The sequence below is a fragment of the Notothenia coriiceps genome, unplaced genomic scaffold, assembly GCF_000735185.1.
Source record: "Notothenia coriiceps isolate Sejong01 unplaced genomic scaffold, NC01 NC01_scaffold00019652, whole genome shotgun sequence".
Lineage (NCBI taxonomy): Eukaryota > Metazoa > Chordata > Actinopteri > Perciformes > Nototheniidae > Notothenia > Notothenia coriiceps.
The window spans coordinates 53,057-71,889 of record NW_011352353.1 but is presented as its reverse complement, the minus strand read 5'-3'; the positions used below and the strand labels follow the sequence as shown (position 1 = coordinate 71,889).

At 40.7% G+C, this 18,833-nt stretch overlaps 3 protein-coding genes across 4 annotated transcripts in view; 2 read left to right on the top strand and 1 right to left on the bottom strand.

Moving 5' to 3' along the window:
• Nucleotides 1-3,157, top strand: part of mapk8ip2 (mitogen-activated protein kinase 8 interacting protein 2) — a 30,387-nt gene extending 27,230 nt beyond the window's left edge. For both annotated transcript variants that reach the window (XM_010778915.1, XM_010778914.1), the window contains exon 14: nt 712-3,157. In XM_010778915.1, coding sequence (XP_010777217.1) covers nt 712-784 — 73 coding nt within the window. In that variant the 3' untranslated portion in view covers nt 785-3,157. The remainder of the gene's footprint in view (nt 1-711) is intronic.
• arsa (arylsulfatase A) lies at nt 2,930-5,773 on the bottom strand (the record flags this gene model as incomplete). Its single annotated transcript, XM_010778918.1, has 7 exons — nt 2,930-3,835; nt 3,942-4,044; nt 4,127-4,254; nt 4,558-4,682; nt 4,883-5,052; nt 5,191-5,409; nt 5,522-5,773. Coding segments are annotated over 7 exons (1,293 nt in total), but the record flags the coding sequence as incomplete, so codon positions are not given.
• Nucleotides 5,774-5,918: 145 nt separating this feature from the next.
• LOC104952157 (voltage-dependent calcium channel subunit alpha-2/delta-1) overlaps nt 5,919-18,833 on the top strand; it is a 39,450-nt gene continuing 26,535 nt past the window's right edge. The window contains exons 1-6 of the mRNA XM_010778917.1: nt 5,919-5,928; nt 11,763-11,894; nt 13,569-13,638; nt 13,920-13,970; nt 14,188-14,287; nt 17,798-17,956. Of these exons, the coding sequence (XP_010777219.1) occupies nt 5,919-5,928; nt 11,763-11,894; nt 13,569-13,638; nt 13,920-13,970; nt 14,188-14,287; nt 17,798-17,956 (522 nt within the window). The remainder of the gene's footprint in view (nt 5,929-11,762; nt 11,895-13,568; nt 13,639-13,919; nt 13,971-14,187; nt 14,288-17,797; nt 17,957-18,833) is intronic.

Below are 18,833 nucleotides of genomic sequence, written 5' to 3'. Positions count from 1 at the left end.
TTGATTTCTTTTTGTATATCTGTTACAGAAGTTGAGCAAACATGATTGGGGACACAGCAATTTGGCCTACTTGTGCTAAAATCAGAGTAATTATTTAGAATTTTTAATATCCTGGCTAAATAACATTGTTGTTTTATGGTAGAGGGTATAAACATTTAAAACCAAGCTTTTAAAAAAATAAGCATTAGACCTTTTAAATACAAAATATATGATATAATGTGGTGGGGACCTAAATGGCACCGAATGCTAGGAATGACCATGCTGCTGGTTTAAAAGCATTGAATGGTTTAGGCCCAAAATACATTTCTGACCTACTGCTAAATTATGAACCATCCAGATCTCTCAGGTCTTCAGGGACTGGTCAGCTTTCTGTCCCCAGAGTCAGAACTAAACATGGAGAAGCATCGTTCAGCTATTATGCTCCAAATATCTGGAACAAACTCCCAGAAACCTGCAGGTCCGCTGCAACTCTTACTACTTTTAAATCCAGGCTGAAGACTTTTCTTTTTGCCGCTGATTTTAATTGATATATTCATATCTTAAACTGCACTGTAACTTTTATTATCTTTGCTTTCATTGCTTTTAAATTAGTGTTTCTAGATATCATTTTATAATGCTCTTAATGTCTTTCTTTTTTGTAAGGCACTTTGAATTGCCTTTTGTTGAAAGGTGCTATATAAATAAACTTGCCTTGCCTTGCCTTATCCGCAGACGGGCCTTCCAGGAGTATTACCAGGAACATCTGGAGTACGCCTGCCCCACCGAGGACATCTACCTGGAGTAGGCAGTATTGCCATGACGACTACCTTCTCTCTCTGCAGCTTGTGTATGATTATCGAGTTTGCCACCAGAGGGCGCTGTCAGTGGGGTCTTCTCTCCATTGTGTCCCTCTAAAACTGGGATCTTAATTTCTACAGTCTGCTAGGCATTTGACTGATTTCATCCCTCTCTCTCTTTATTTCCATTATCTCAATGGAATGATTGCCTGTTTCTTTATCTTTTTCTATGATATAAAACTAAAACGCTGAGCACTTGTTTATTTTAAGGTTCCTCTTTTGAAATGAAAACAATATACCTACTACTGCTGTTTCACCTTTCAATGCATGGCTAGTAGGGTTACTGCACACAGACACACCAAGAAATACACATATCCAAGTGAATGGCAAGCAGCTCAACAATCAGTACGGGAATGTTGTAGAATCAAGAAGTTGGCGTTTAATTAGCTGTAAATATGTATTTGTTCAATATTGACAAACTGCTCATTTGATTTTTACTGATAGTGGCATTGGAGCAAAGTAGAGAGAGTACAGTGAACCGTCCTTGGTCCAAGCTTACCCCTGTGTCTCGTTCAAGACGTAGTTTGTGTTGTAAATACGTATGTATAGAAAGTAGAAATACAGGCGTCTCATCCAGTCTAACTAACTAATCCACAAACACTCACAGCTGAGACTGATAGAGGGGATTTTGATTTGTCATGGGTATTCGGGACTCACTTTGACAGGAGTAACTGCAGGAGAGATTTTAGAGTAATGACTTGTAATATACTTTGGATGTCATTAGCCCTGCAGTTATTTAAGTCAGCTTGGATTACGTGCAGTAACTCTCAGCACATTTAGGGTGACATTTTACCTTTGTCCTGTCCTCAAAGCTGCACTGGCTGACCTTTACCTTGGGAAGCTTTCACAGATAATCATTCAACTGTTAAAACTGTTAAAAGTCATACATTACTGTATGCTTTGCTATGATTGGTGTGACCTTCAGCTCAAAGAAAACTAATACCCTCTGAAAAGCCATACTCTCGCACCTCGGACTGATTAACTGTGTGTGACACCCTAGTCTCAGTTTTATTTTAATTTGTCAGTTTCAATGAGGGGAAAGGGAAAACTGAAGCGGTAGCCACGTTTAGTTATGAGGTCCTGCAGTGCGCTTACTGTACAGTGAGAGGGTCACAATGTAAACAAACCTTTGATAATCCATTAAAAGGGAGGTTTTATAGTTATGGCTAGACTTCAATCTTGTTTTTTCAAGTACGATTGGTAAGAGAGATGGCCACAATTATTTAATGCTCTAAGTTTGGTTCAAAGGTTGAAAGGATCATTCACACATCACACAATAACCTGCACTGGGGTTGTTGTAGCATACCATAGCTTACAGTCTAGCACCTTATATAGGGGAGGGGGTATAATTGAAAAAACAATGCACTCACTGCAGGCTTCTGACCATTAATTTTCTGACTATCCTCATTGTTCTTTCAGACACTGTTTAGCAACTTGTTCTGCTGCTTTAAGTCACGGTCCACCAGAACAAACACCTCAGTTCACTGTTGATATGACAGGATGGATTTAGGGTTGTTATATGTATTGCTGTCAGGTAGACTATGTATATACAATAGTGAATCTAAGATAGTGCTGTGTCCTTTATGTTGAGTATGTTATGAAATTATTATGTTCATTATTCAAAAGAAATTCAAGGAAAGATCACAAGCAGACAGAAACCCCTGAAATAAAAGAAAAACACATCTGTGATCTGCAATAATTTATTTTCCTGTTTTTTCACTCGGTATCTGTCACTTAGATGGAATTACGGTTCCAGAAACCTCCTTAAGTCCCTGAAGACAGGCTTTAGCAGCACATTTAGGGCACCTGTGTGAGATGCGACATCATTATTGTGTGACAATAACAGACTACTGACCAATCTGCTGTTAGAGCTGAAAAGTTAGTCATTCAGATGCCATTGAAACAACTATTATTGCATCTTGCCGATTATCACCAACAATGTGACCCATCTCTGATCTGTATCTATTTGCTTCTGTTTCTGTATCTCTATCTCGTTACAGCCTAGTTAAGACCCCTTCTTTCCACACAGCTACACAATAACAACCTCTGAGGATGATCTCGTCCCATATAGCCGCTGAGACATACACTAACAGTTAAACAAAACTTTGGACTTTATTACAATTAGCAAGATGCTTTACTGTATACCTAGAGCAAAACAGTATGTGACAGAACAAACATATCCTATCTTGTATCTTTAAAAACAAAGACTTGTAGAGTTAATCAAAATTCCAGGGAAAAGCAAACAAAAAATTACAACAAAAATCACTTTGCCTTGTCATGGGTTTGGTCTTATGAATAAAATATATGCTTGATGTCTGAAACCTTAATTCTTGTCTTTATTGTTCAGATCTCATGATTGCTTGTGTGTTTGAAATAGACTGCAAATCATTTTTTTTTTAAATCACATAAAATCCATGCTAAATGCTATGAATATCAAGAATGTTGAGGTGAAAATTAAATAATAAATCAATGATTAAAACATGTAATAAAAAATCCAGGTATACACTACATTCTTAGTGCAATGTTATTTTTCAGTACAAATGGTCATTTTATCATATCTGTCCACAAGCATGTAGCAATGCATCATCAAATGATTACAAAATCAGCATCACATCTGGTGCTTTCACAAAGACCTCTTGAGGTCAAAATCAGTGTGTACTTCAATTTTCTCCCAAATTGCCATTATTAGCGGGATTTGTCCCATCAACACCTGCAGCAACCCGGCTTGGGGCTACACTGAGGATTGCAGCAAGGCTCCAGGTCAGTGTCGACTCCTTTTGATATCTGGCTCTCTCCGAACACCATTGATGCCTCAAACTTTTCCTTGACTTGTATGATCTGCTGCAGCACGGCTTGGAGGTCAGGTTTTCCAAAAAGCTGGAGAGGGTAGTGCTCTGAGGGATCGGCCTCCAGGTCGAAAAGGAGAGGGGGATCGTGGGCCTTGAGGACAGCAAATACTGGGCAGTCGTGATCTGGAGTAGTCCCACTGTGTGTAGCACCTGAGAACAAACATGGACAAATATGACTCATAATTTATAAATAATTCAGTTCTGACTGTGACTATGCCTATGGACAATTCTACTTGTTTTAAAAGGCCTGCTGTACCTCGTGTATAGAAGTGGGCCTTGTACTTCCCTAGCCTGAGTGCAAACAGGCCATACATCTCACTGGGATCTGTGGGGTAGAACATCATGGTTTCCCTTTTACCCTGCAAAAGATGAGAAGATATACAATTAAAAACATTGTCTGTGTTTACACATTATTTTAGTCTATAGACTGTGAGCCACTACCTTTCCTTGGTTGATAAGGATGTCTGTCATATCGACCCCGTCCAGCATCACCTGCGGTAGCTTGGCCCCTGCCAGACCTGCGATAGTGGGGAGGATATCTAGAGTGCTGGCCATCTCATGAGTCACACCTAAAGAGAGGCATACAGGGGGAAAAGGCAGTATTCACTAAATACCCTGACACAAGGCACACACTTCTGGCCTTCAGGAAGCGTTTGTTGCCCTGTTTTTGCAGTATGTTGCAGCTCTCAGAGCGATTCAGCCTGTTAAATTGGCAACAATTGGCCATAGACCAGTTGATTCTTTAATGAATTCAGTGTAAAGTGGTATGCTTTTAAATACAGTAGCTTAGTAAATGTGACTGAAATAAGCAAATGGGGACAACGGAATATACACCAAGTGGTTTTAGCTCTTGATGTCTAAGAAATCCAGACCTGGCCTGATGGTGCCAGGCCAGAAGGCGATGGCCGGCTCCCTCATCCCCCCCTCATAAGTTGTGCCTTTTCCACACTTCAGAGGTCCAGAGCATCCTCCACTGGACATGCGCATCAGTTCAGGCCTAAAGAACAGAAATGAATAACACACCATTTGATAAAGGGTACATTTTCTCAAGGCAATACATCAAAGATAAAAAAGGGCAAGATAAAATGCAACTTCACCTTTGAACAGAGAAAAAATTAACAGCTGTACCAATGCTATCAGAGTGGGAGATAAACATGTCTGCATAAGAAACTATAAAAGCAGGCGTCAAAAACCAACCCATTGTCTGAAGTGAAGAATACGAGGGTGTTGTTTATCACTCCTGTTTTCTCCAGAGTTGTCAGTAGGTTTCCTATCGTGTTGTCCAACTCAAAAAGAGAATCTCCAAATTTGCCCCTTAAAGTATGCCCGGCGGCCTCCACTCCTGCATACTGGGGGTAATGGGTGTGCTGTGGGAGGAATTAGAAGAAAGTGCTTACCATCTGAATTGTTCTTATCCATCTACATGGGGTTACAAAAAATTGTTTTGTTTTGAAAACTCAAATGGACATGGACATGTTCTACAAATTAAAATTGTTGATGCTTACATGGGACGGATAGTAGATGAAGAAAGGTTGTTTATTCTTTGCTGATGTGGCAATGAAATCGGTTGCAAAATCACTGTAAGCCCTTTCCAGTTCCAGGAAGTTGACTGGTTGCTGCTTGATGACCTCATTTTGCATTAGTGGGACGGTGACAGTACCCACATCACAGAATCCAAAACACTTAATATCTGGAGGGAAACAAGTCAGGTTCCTACAGGGGCCCTGGGAAAAACAGGGAGACAACAAATATTCTAGACAAAATCTCCCCATTTAATAATACTATCACATATTACCTCAGTCATTTTAGTTTGGAGCTAAATGTATTCACACTGACCATGTCGTGGGAGTAGGGGATCCCCAGGTAGTGGTCAAACCCCTGCCTGGTTGGAAGAAACATCCCATTGGCACCAACTCCTAAGTGCCACTTCCCTATTGCTGCAGTAGCATAGCCCACAGGTTTCAGCACTTCAGCAATGGTGGTCTCATTCAGAGGAAGACCCCCTCTAGAACCTGGGTACAACACTCCTGGGTAGACACCTGAGCGGGTCTGATAACGCCCTGTCAACAACGATGCCCTGAAAAGACATCAAAACAGATTGGGACTATTATTTAAAGACGACATGTATGCTCATTGTCAAATTCATACTTGTATTTTGACTTTATTTTTAATTGAAACAGTTCTTAAAAATAACGTGTCTTAACAAAATAATGCTGAATCTTAATAAAAGACTATGATAGAAGGTAAAATAAAATAGGTGTGTCTTATTTCTCCTGTGTAGTAATAATATCCGTGTATTTAACTAGGTAACATAACCCGGATACAAGCGGCCGAGATAGGTTTTCTCCGCAGGGTGGCTGGCGTCTCCCTTAGGGATAAGGTGAGAAGTTCAGTCATCCGGGAGGGACTCTGAGTTGAACCGCTCCTCCTTCGCGTCGAAAAGAGCCAGTTGAGGTGGTTCGGGCACCTAGTTAGGATGCCACCTGGGCGCCTCCCTAGGGAGGTGTTCCAGGCACGTCCAGCTGGGAAGAGACCAAGGGGTAGACCTAGGACCAGGTGGAGCGATTATATCTCTTCGCTGGCCTGGGAGCGCCTTGGGATCCCCCAGTCAGAGCTGGTTGATGTGGCCAGGGAAAGGAGCGTTTGGGGCTCTCTGTTGGAACTGCTACCTCCGCGACCCGACCACGGATAAGCGGGAGAAGATGGATGGATGGATGGAAATGGCCATGACATGGGACCTTTGATCATAATTATTTTAGCTATACTGAATAATAATAGCATTTGTGCAGGATAAGCATTTTACAACCAAGAGAGGACCATTTCACTGTAGTGCCAGAACAGAACCTGCTTGATGGCCCTTTGAATGCATCAGGTTGTCAGTAGTTCTGGACGTGTATGGCATTTTAGTTAGTGTCTTTTTGAAAACAAATTAAGGTTATTACAAGACTTACGTGCATCCATTTAATTTACTGTGTTAAAAAAGAGAAATTTCTGATCATTTCATCATCATGTGGTGACATTTACCTTGAGTGGTTCAGAATAATTTGATTCTCTAGAGTGCCTGTGACATTAGCACAGCTCAAGTTGAATGTTAATGACTTAAGGATTTTCTTTTGAATATCTTAACTGTTGCCTGAATTATAGGCATATTATAATTTCACTGCTTTCTTTTTTTATCAAGTGGGACTCAAGAGTGATCCACACTAAGAACAATAAATAAAACCATAACTATAAATATAACAATGTGAACATCCACACTGTTGATGACTGCTGTAAACACTGGCGCCGGCCGAGCCCACGCTGCGCAGTCCAGCTGTGTTGGGGCCCCAAAAAGGATGTTGATGACCTGTTACTGCTGTACATCGCGTAAAGAAAGAAATTTAAATAAGGATATGATTAAAAGACAAACAAAACAGTTGAGAGTATAGCTACTGCTGTGCAGCACAGCCATGGTGAAGGAGTGTGGTGAAAAGAGAGGCAGTATATTACAATAAGTAGACTACACTTTATTGCAGCCTCCTGTCTTGAACACATACAGTACACCTTCATATTCGATTGGATTTTGATTGGCTGTCAGTGTTTTTATTGTAAATAAACCCGCTCTGAAAGTGATCCCAACATATCCCTGCCACTGCCTGTCATAGGGTCTGGACTCTGGCATGCACTTGAATAGGACAATTTCTTTAAATTGCGGTGCCTTGCTCAGGGATACTTCACCAGGAGACATGGTTCATGATTACTTTAACAGTCCAATCACCGAGTACTTCCTCCAAACACCAGCCTGCTTAGCTTGTGCTTGTGTATTTGTGTATGTGGTTGTATGAAACTGAGTTTCTTTGTGGGTGTGTTTAGATTTTCAGTAATTACAGTGGGATGTTGTGTGTCAGCAGTGACTTGGAGGGACAGCAGAATAGAGTGCCTTCCTCAGCATGCCCCTCAGCCTGCTGGGGAACCGTCTGGCCCCAAGGTTAACCACTTTGCCTGTCCTCTTAACCCCAAACACAGGGTCAGCAATGAGGCATGAGATGGGCACACACTTTTGTCTTTGCATTTTATCTGTAAAATGCAAGCCTGCTTTATTAGCATGCCGTTGAAATGTTTTCTGACTTTGTGATCTGTTCCTAGGGATACCTCTCTGGCCATAATCTGGGCTTGGTGCCATGACTCCTCACACTGCTTTTTTAGTTAAGGGTTGTGTTTATTGGTAGCCTGTAATAAGTAAACATAGCTGCTGGGACCTATACAAGACTGAAGTCTGATCTCAGTGAGATAAAGCACACTTTTTTAGAATGGTTCAATATATATATATATATATATATATATTTTGTAAACAAAGAAGAGCAACAGGAATAGCAAGAAAATATGTGTGTCTTTCAAGTGTGACCTCTCGTATATTGTGTCAGATATTCGCACACATGAGGTGTTTATTTGTATGCCTGGACAAAAAAAGTTTTGATCTTCACACTATAAATGTTCCAGGAATAGCCTTTGCTCAGCTGGAGAAAATTGAATTTTCCGGGTAAAGTGGGAGGCAAGTTTATGAAATCACCTTCTATAGGCATCAGCATGTCACGTGTGTGAAACGAGTGTACAATAAGAAGCAGATGTTCAGATGACAGAAAGGTCACATCTGTTGGCCTGTTAAGGACATGGGCTCATGTGTGGCAAAGAAAAAAATAAAATGGTTGAATTCAGTGTATTGCTTTTGGAAACAGAAGCTGAAAATATATTCATGCAATTTGTCACCCCAAGGCTAGGTAAAAAAACACTATCTTCCGAGATGAACAGAATAAACCAACCAAAAAGAAAGACAGCAACACTCAGTCACAACAGAGAGAGTGAGACAGACATAATGAGATTGACAAATAATAAGAGTATTGAATGAATAATGGCATTCAGGTTTACTCCTGTAATAAAGGAAGACCCCGGTTTGCCATACATTAACAGAAAACATATTGTATAAGTTTATTCAAGCCAATATATTATGTTATTCAGGAAGAGCATTCCCTCTTATTCAGTGGTACACCTTCAGTCTCTGGCCAAGGCTTGCCTTCTACGTGTGCCCTGCCCGGAGCATCACCCTGCCATTTTCCATCCCTCTTTGGTTGTCCATTGTGGTCTTTCTCATGACACTTAGCTCACCTCTTCATTGTTTGTAGGCGTTAGATAAAGAAGAACATTTTGATTGTGAATTTATTAGAGTGGACCTATCATGCTATATTTGAATAATATAGTGTAGGACCATACCTATATAAGGCATATTTATACTTTTTATTTTTCAAAATACCTAACAGATCATGCATTTTAGCCATTCCTCATTTCGCTCAATTTAACACTGTCTTTGCATGGGCTGATTCTGTGAGAACAGCACCATCTACAGGCCTGGCATATGTACTACAGCGTTTCCAGCGCTTTCGAACGGCAATGTTCGTGGCTGTCTCCTCCTGATTAGTGGAGTTGGACCAATAGCCGTAGCGCAACTTCTGTGACGTCACAGAAGTGTTCAAATCTGGATCAGTCTGTATCAGATCCGTTGCAGCTCCTTTTTAAGAGATTTGGGTATGGAGGAAAAGAGAGAGGGTTGTGTTTTCTGACACTTGGTGAGTTCCCTGGAACACCGGGGACACATATTCATGTATAAAAGACGTACAAAAGTGCATTTTGCATGATAGGTCACCTTTAAGTTAAGTCAGGTGGTTTTGTTACATTTGGTCCAGGCAAACTGTCCATGTCTTTTAGAGTCAAGCAAATACTGAAGAGCATTAAACCTGCAATTCTTTGTATATAAATGTGTTGGTTCCACATCTTCAATAAAACGTGATTTTAATTTTGTAAATTATGTTCCAATCTGGATTGAATTTAGAGGATAAAGCAGGGTATGTTTTAGGCCATGGCTTCTTTATGGTTGACATGTTGCTATCGTTGTCTGGTCTTGCTCTTTTCCTTTAGCGTTCCAACTTTAACCCTTTCACAATGTGTATTCAGTTCGTAAAAGTTAAAAGCTATATATTGGTTGCATAAAAGTATTAAGTTAACTTGTGACTTCTAGTCCCCAATACTAAGATGGCAGCAGCGAAAATGCAAAATGTAAGGCTTAAAAACAGTAGTCTAAAACCAACTGGTGATGTCATGGTAAATAATCTTGCTTTTCATCAAATTATCCACAAAAAATCAATAAAATTATCTTTTGAAGAAGCCTAACTATTGCTTTGAACCTTTAGGACATTTTGGTGATCTAGTAGGAGCTGTTGAAATCACTGTCACAACAGGATGAAACACATCCCTATATCATAATGAGTTGGTGGATTTAGCATTCTTTTCTATCCTTTTAGCACATTATGTGAGAATATGGGGATTGACTTCCTTATCTAAAGCAGTGAAAAATAATGTACTCCTTTATTGTTCATTATAAACTAATCCATGGTATGTAAGTGAATTATATTGCAGCCCTTATATCCCACAGAGATTAATTCATCATAGGGTGTAGATTCAGTGTGGCATCAAAGCCACGCCGAGTGCAGCCAGGGAATTCATTAGTGTCAGAGGCAATATGGGCGACTAGAGGATACTCTATCCCTTTTTAAAGCAGCAGGAATTTAGCTTAATAAATATTACGACTGACTCAGGACTACTCTGTTGTATGAAAAGTGCTATATAAATAAAGCTTTATTATTATTATTACTCAAAACCACTGGAAACACTAAAAAGCAACATATGACCACTGGGTTAGCCTTTGTGACTCTGTTTGTGTATTTATAAATGTGTATCTGACCACCCAACTATTTGGCTTAACAGCTTTGAATAGGTCTTTGTGACGATAGCCTTCACCTACCTGTCTGTCTTCATCAGTCTTCACTCAAAATGCACACATACAGTTAGTAATTTTCTCATCATCTAGAAGGGATGTCGTGTTATTTTCTCCTTCTTTTTCCTTTAAAAGGATACCCTTAATGAGGGAAACACATTACTGATCACACACACCACATGCTCTCTCTCTCTCTTTCTATAATAAAAAACATGCACTCCTGGCAACTGAGGCTTCATTAACTCTCCCCTCTTGAGAGATGCATGCTAATGAACAGTGTTTGCTTTGCACATCAATGAGCCACGTCACACCCAATACAGGATACCACTCTATCTTACACGCTTTTACATACACAGAGGCATTCACATCTGGATGTACAGAGACACATTTCAAAGCTTCTATACAGCGCTACATTAATATAAAGAAAGAGAATGGAAGAAATGAAAAGAGGGAAAAGATATCTGTATATAGACAGACAGAGCAAAGATGGAGTTGGGGCAGCATGTGCTGTGTCTCAATCCATCATAGAGAGTGTTATGTGGCTCTGAGCTGTCTGGCTGCTGTGTCATTACATCCATAATGCCTGTTGCCTCTCACAGCACACACCATCAATCACACGCATGCACACATACAACCACACATAGATATGTTAAATAAGATTTTTTTTAAATCATCACAACGCCAGAAAACCACTCCTCAGTATCTGTTGCTAAATACTGGTGCAGGCTGGGTGTGCTGTCCTAATATTTGATCATGCGTCCCGCTGGGTGAGTGGGCGGGCACTGTGCGGCTGAATCTCAATGAATGTGTTGACCCGCGATGTCCACATGTCTCGGACAGTCCACATTGTCCTTCTCTTCAGCCATGCTCTGTCCTTCGATCGTTATTGTGGAATACACATCAAGGCATGAATCAGAATCAGATTAGTTTTGTATTAACTTGTTTATCCTGAGGGTGAAATTGAATACAAAAACATAGAGGAGTTAAAGTCAAAATGTGTACATTGCACCGCAATAGATAACAACAATAACTGTAAAAATATACAGCAGCAACTTATTACTAATAATTATATTAATGCTCAAAAACGGGTTATTGCTCAAAATGTATGGTGTCATTCTGAGAGTATTATAAGAGTATTTCACAGTTAAAAAATTGCCAAGGGTGTAAACTGTAGCCCAAGTTTTGATGAACACAATCTTCTTCACAATCTTCACATGTGTTTCCTGTTTATCTTGTGTATTGAAAAGTATGTGTTTGTGTGTGGATTTCCAGCCACCATTGTGCTGAATGAGCTGAACTGGTCGGACGCATTGGAGGACGTGTTCAGGAAAAACCGAGAGGATGACCCGACCCTCCTCTGGCAGGTGTACGGCAGCGCTACTGGCCTGGCTCGCTACTACCCAGGTAAAAAGCAAAAAAGGCAAAAAAACTTTCTTTGACATTTAACAGAGCGAAGAAACATGATTGGTTATTTTAGATTACATTACATTACATGTCACTTGTTAGACGCTTTTATCCAAAGCGACTTACATACTCAATACTGTGGGCAATCCCCACAGGAGCAATTTGGGGTGAAGTGTCTCAGGGACACAACGACAAGCTGACTGCAGTGGGGTTAGAACCTGTGACCCTGATCCGAACACCAACTCTCAATCCACTGCACCACACGCCTCCCTATTTGGCCTCCTTAATTCTTTGTGTATCTGTTTATATGACACTGAAGCTGTTTGAGTTTCCTATCATAAAAAATCAGAGGTGCACTTATGAGCCATAATAATTAGCTTGACCTCACGTGCAGCATCTGACTGTTAATCATAACAACAAACAGCAAGGGAATATGTATCAAAGTTGCCTTGTTCACACATCACTGAGCAAATAGCTCAATAAATTATCTCTATTGCACTGCTGGCATTGATTTTGTATGTGGTTCTATACATAATGTCAAACTATCTTAAACTGCATTAGTCTAGTGCTGCACGCTATCGTGAGTTTTTTCTTTGCCAAGCTATTTCTATTCATGAGATTCCCTGTCATCATGGACACTATATAGCTTTATGGGAAAGGTTTATGTCTAATATTCATGAATTTTCAACACATCCTCACTCCCAGGTCGGCCTATGTTGACGTGATGTCAAGTCCCCTGTGTCGGCTTTTTCCAACGCAAGGGGGGGGGGGCCTTAGCGTACATTTTCAACTTTCCGGGATGTCCATAGGCTTCTATATAGCTCTTTAAACGTATGTTGTAGACGACTTGAGATGGCGAGCGAATGCTACCCGCAGATCCATTCTCCCAGCGTTTATCAACCTTTTTCTTACTCAATATCAAGCCACACTTATTGTTTGTACTTCTTTATTTTAATTGAATAATGTAGGACTTTTGTTGCCGTCAGTTATGTGGAGAGTAGGGGCTCAGAATACTGAAGTTTTTTCCTTCTAATTTTGTATTATTTTCTAAACCACACACTGTTATTTACTCAACATTGTTGAGTAAATAACAGTGTGTGTTTTAGAACATTTCTATAATATAGAAAAAGCCGACACAGGGGACTTAACATAACGTCAACATAGGCCGACCTGGGAGTGAGGATGTGTTGGCATTTTCATTGTCCCTGAATTCATTCCTCTTTGTTCCTGTTGTTACCTTTTAGCATGCATGATACAACAGGCATTCAGACAAGCGCTTACTTGTTGTTTGGTGCTCTTCACTTATAGCATACTGATAGAAATCAGCTGAATATTGTCAAAGCCAGTGAATCCAGTGACTTGAGCTTCACTTATCAGATTCAAATGTTGTTTCATTTCCTTGCAGTTTCTCTCTTCGTGAAAACATGTAGATGTGAAGTGTTTAAAATGCAGCCAGTCAGCAAGCAAACTTTTCCTTTGGCAGAATTCTAACCTTTTTTATATCTTCCAAAAATGATTGCCAGTGATTAGATACGGCTAGACTTAATATAACACTGCATACTGCCAGATATTTGAAGATCAACATTTCAGTCAGTGTCAGAAATTGGAATTTGTGTTTTATTCCCCTTAATAATGAAAAGTTTTAATCAACACATACATTATGTCCTTTCAAAGCCTCTCCCTGGATGGATGCCCGCAAGACCCCCAGTAAGATTGACCTGTATGACGTCCGCAGGAGACCATGGTAAGAAACATCTATTTACTGTCTGTGCCAATTCAAGCCTAATATGTATAGTCTTATGGGTTTAGGGTTATATAAGATAGTTACTTTATTGTAGTTAATTGATTGGTTGTTCTTTAAATATATGTGGCTTCAAGTTTTTGGGCTAGGTCTGAGAAATTATTATTGTATTATTATTAACATACAGCGCAATTGCATTGTGACATAATAAAGTGTAACCTTAAACTGCTCAGACTGTGTGCGTCTCAGACCAGCTTGTCTTTCATTCATTCATGTTCATCTAGGTACATTCAAGGAGCTGCCTCCCCCAAAGATATGCTAATCCTTGTGGATGCGTGAGTTACTTTCAAACCTAATTGATCCATAACCTTCTCACATCACGTCAAGATTTCCCCTGATTGTAACACATGCCTTCTTCGATTTGTAATATAACGTTATGCATTTCCCAAGACGGAAGCATTTCTAATTATATTGAGTCAATTCTCATCTTACAAGAACTGAGCAGACAGACTGCAGTGAGAAGCTGCTAGATATCCTGTGTTGTTGTTACAGGAGCGGGAGTGTGTCTGGCTTGACTCTCAAACTGATCAGGACCTCCGTCAGTGAGATGCTAGAGACCCTGTCTGATGACGACTACGTCAATGTAGTTTATGTGAGTATTATGAAACCCATCACTTGCTGAGCGTTGGGTGGTCTGTTTGTGAGAGAGGAGGGGTGCATGATGCACGCTGAGAAAAGGGGCAGAGTGACAGACGGATTCAGAATGTAGCGCTTGAATGGGCTTATGTACATTTAAAAGAATATACACACATGGAGAACTGTTGTGCACATGCCCACACATGTACAACATACCCCTCCCCACACACAGACTCACACAGGAGAGACAGAGATGGATGACACGTAATGAAATATGGATTTCTCTGAGGCCTGGCCACCCTGAAACAAACCTTTAATGAAATACCCACTGCTCTATTTCGTGTGCAGGATTACAACTCTGCCCTCTCCCCACCTCTTTCCCTTCGTGTGTGTGAGTGTGTTTGTGTGTACATTCCCACTTCACCTAAAGGAATTAAAGCTGCACTTCGGACAAGAGTGCACCCTAGGATACACTCATTCATAACCCGCTTGATCTCTCCATCACTCTTACCTTTCATCATTGAGGCATGCAATTCCTCTCAGCATTTTGCAGTACAGTATAGCTCCATTCATCTCTTTGCGTCAAAGAATGATCTCCCTGTACATTTTGAGCACCTCCTCTTCTATATACATTACCCCAACTTTCCTCCTTTCACTGCCTCCACTTTCTTTCCCTTCATTTGTACTTTTCTCCCCCACCAATCACTTCCATAGCTCTCCATTTCTCCACCTTTTTCACCATCTATTCTAGGCCTTCCACGCTTGTGATTACACTCAGAAAGAGCCAATCAGCTGCGTGATGCTAAGATGGGTGCCTGTGGAGGTGTTTATTGAGATGGGTCTTTATAGAGATTGGAGCTGTCTTCTTTTGCCTAGCACAAAGACAGCCATTCAGACTCTGTTTCCTCTCTCCAGGGATCCTTTGTCTTGGACACAATGTATTCTGTTTCACGGTGGACTTGTGATTCTGCAAAGATGCGCAATTATAGGAATCTGTCAGGGAGCTCAGTGTGTTCGATGTATGAGTGTCTAAGAAAGAGACACACACATGCTGAGACAGAATGAGATTGGTTCGAAGAGTGAAGTCCAACTAAGTTTTGACTTAAAACTTTTTAGTCTGAGTTGTTTTCCCCACCATCCTGTAAAACGGCATCTCCCCCACTGCTGTTAGCAATCTGAGAAGGATTGAAAGGCTTACATGGATGTTTTAAGGAGCTTAAAAGATAACTTTCAAGTCCACAATTTTTCCAAAGCTACCCAAATGAGACAACAATAAACTTTAATAAACCATAATCACCATTAATTACTTTGCAAAACCTCATTATTCTGTCGCTCTGACACCTCTGTCTCTCTGTTTTTTCATCTGTTTCTTTCCCTCATTGACTCATCTGCTCATTACACACACACACACACACACACACACACACACACACATACACACATACATAGCTCCTTACGGTTTTCCCTGAGGGTGTTGTAACCTGACACTAAATCATTAATCTCTGATATTGCCCATAAATCCCTGCTCATTAACAGTAGCCCAGGGACATTGGCATTTGGTCATGGAAGATGGCCACACACTTTCTTAACAGCTGCAGTAGGTCAAAAGAATGCTGATGGCTGTTCCTTTCTGCTCATTCTTTCCTAAGTTTTTTTTTCACTTATCCTCACATTTTACTTGTTAGATGCTTTTATCCAAAGCGACTTACATACTCAATACTGTGGGCAATCCCCACAGGAGCAATTTGGGGTGAAGTGTCTTGCCCAGTGACACAACAACATGCTGACTGCAGTGGGGTTTGAACCTGTGTCACCCTGATCCCAACAACAAGGCTCTATCCACTGCGCCACACGCCTCCTAGTCATACGCCGCCCAGTGAGGTGCCTCACCCTGGCATCTCACTGGGCCTCCGTCACTTTCATCCAGCCTGTTGGGCCGTGATAGCAAGGTGTCGGTGCTGTTAGCCAGCGTCAGTCCAGTGGGCAAGCCAGGGCACAAAACCTGAGCAGCAGGGAGTCCCGCGGGATTAGGGATTGAAGATTAGCCTTCTCTCTTGTGTCATCACTAATCCATTCCCAAAGCAAGTACCTCTACATGCACATAAAAGCGCGCACACACACATAGACAAGAGCTGTTGTAATAGGATCACAGGGGAACAGTGGAATTTGCATTAGATTGTGTACTGTATGCACATTTGTGTGCACAGCCTGCATCTAAATAGAACGTGTTTTATCCCTAATTGTAACGGCGTTTTCTAAATTTTTGACAAGAACTGCTGGTCTACAATAATGGTATCTTGCTAATCAGACTAAGATTGATTTGTCAAATACTTGAGCTCATACTTTTTTGTACATGATACACCATCTCACTCCTGCTTTAAAACCTGCTTTCTAAGCCCTATATTCACTATTCACACCTTCCCCCCTCTCTTTAAGTCCTCTTCCTGTCACTTCCTGCTCCTCACGCTCCCATATCTCACCTTCCACACTTCTCCTTTTAATAGATTATGTGATAAAAGATCCCCGTCTGTGCTACGGGGGCAATTATGTGAACTTCCATTGTGTTTGTGTGCGCGTGTGAGATTGAACATGGTTATGTGCTGTCGTCTTGATTCAGTCTTTTTGTCAAACCACAGCCGTGTGGTATTGGCGTTCAGTCCAATGGATACGTGTATGTCTGCTATTGTCAATCTAAAAGGAACTTCAAGGCTGTCAGCCTCATTGGAAACACACACACACACACACACACACACACACACACACACACACACACACACACACACACACACACACACACACACACACACACACACACACACACACACACACACACACACACACACACACACACACACACACACACACACACACACACACACACACACACACACACACACACACACCCATACGTTCATGGCTCTTTTGCCTCCTTGCCTGCCTGCCTCGTACGACACATTAGTTTAGAGCGATGAGGTAGAGTATTGTTTTAGAATAGTTCTGCAACACAATATATGTGAAGGTTTACTACGCTGCTATCCGTGTGCTTCATATACCACTATTAAACATTATACAATTTAAATCTCTTTTCTGTTCCCACTTGGACAGTCTGTTTCCTGTTGTTCAGACATTTAACAATGAAAAAAATGCACCATCAGTTAAACTTGGAGCACAGTACAGACGGAGGCAGGCTTTTTGTTAGTGGTGGGTGGAGTGTTTGTGCATATGTGGTGGAAATGAGTATGTTTCACCTTTTTTTATATTGAAAAAAAACGATGGTGCTGCCTAACCTTGATCTAATATGGCAGAATCTTGTTTCCATGGGTACCAAATCTTTGAGCTCCTAGGATGTGAAGCAATTAGTGGGCCTTGATGAATGTTTCTGTTTACCACAGCCTGATTACAGCCAAGGCCAGGTGGGAGTGTTTGTGTGTGTGTGTGCTGCATTTGTAGCATTTATTACATATGCATACATGGCGTAATTGTAGGAATAATTTGTAGGTCATAACTCCTTGCCTCTGTTTCCCAGTTTAACACCAGGGTGAAGACAACGGCGTGTTTCGAACATCTGGTTCAAGCCAACGTAAGGAACAAGAAGTTGCTGAAGGACGCTGTTAAGAACATCACAGCTAAAGGAATAACAAACTACACAAAAGGCTTTGAGTTTGCTTTTGAGCAGCTCTCTACGGTAAGATTTTGCAGAAGATGTATTTTTTGTTGAAAAAAAACCAAAATGTGTCTCACTTGAGTGTAATTAAGAGCGCAAGAGGCAGAACAAGTTATGATGAATGTTACCTGTGATGCCTTAATATAGTAAGCAGCTACAGAGCATTGTCTTTCACTGCCATCTGCTGGTTGAAAGTGTTACCTCGACTCTACTGTCCAGAACAGAGAAATAAACATTATATCCATATCCACTTACATATCACACAAACAGTACAGCTATAGACTACGATCTCAAAATTACATCACTCTGTCCGTCCCCTCAGTACGCTCGGTGCTTGTGAAAAAAGCCATATCATACTCTGCCCCCTCGACCTGGAATACACTTCAGCAGGAACTTAAGCTGACCAGTTTGATAACCATCACGGATTTTAAACTCATTTTAAAAAAGCTGGAGAAATCATCTGTGGGTGTTTGCACCTGCTATATCTGACTGTATATGGATTTTAATGAATACTTTTTTTTTTTTACGATGTTGTATTTTAGTGTTGCCTCTGTGTTTAGTGTCCTGTCTGTCTGTAACTTTGTGTGGTAGTGTTACCACTTACAGGTCTCTCTTGAAAATGAGACTTTGTGTCACAATGAGATCTAAACCTTTATAAATAAAGGCTAAATAAATAAATAGATAAAAGAAAATATTAGGTGTCTGACATAGACATAAACTGACATTTCTTGAGGTTGGTAAAGGTAATTGGCTAGAATCATTGTGTGGTAGAGAAGTGGAGTTTTGACTCTTGAAAACATGTTTATGATTGTCTATAAAAGATTATTTCTCTAGCCAAAATGGGATGGACAAACAGACTGACCCATCTCGCCCCAACCTCGGTGAAAGTACATGATCA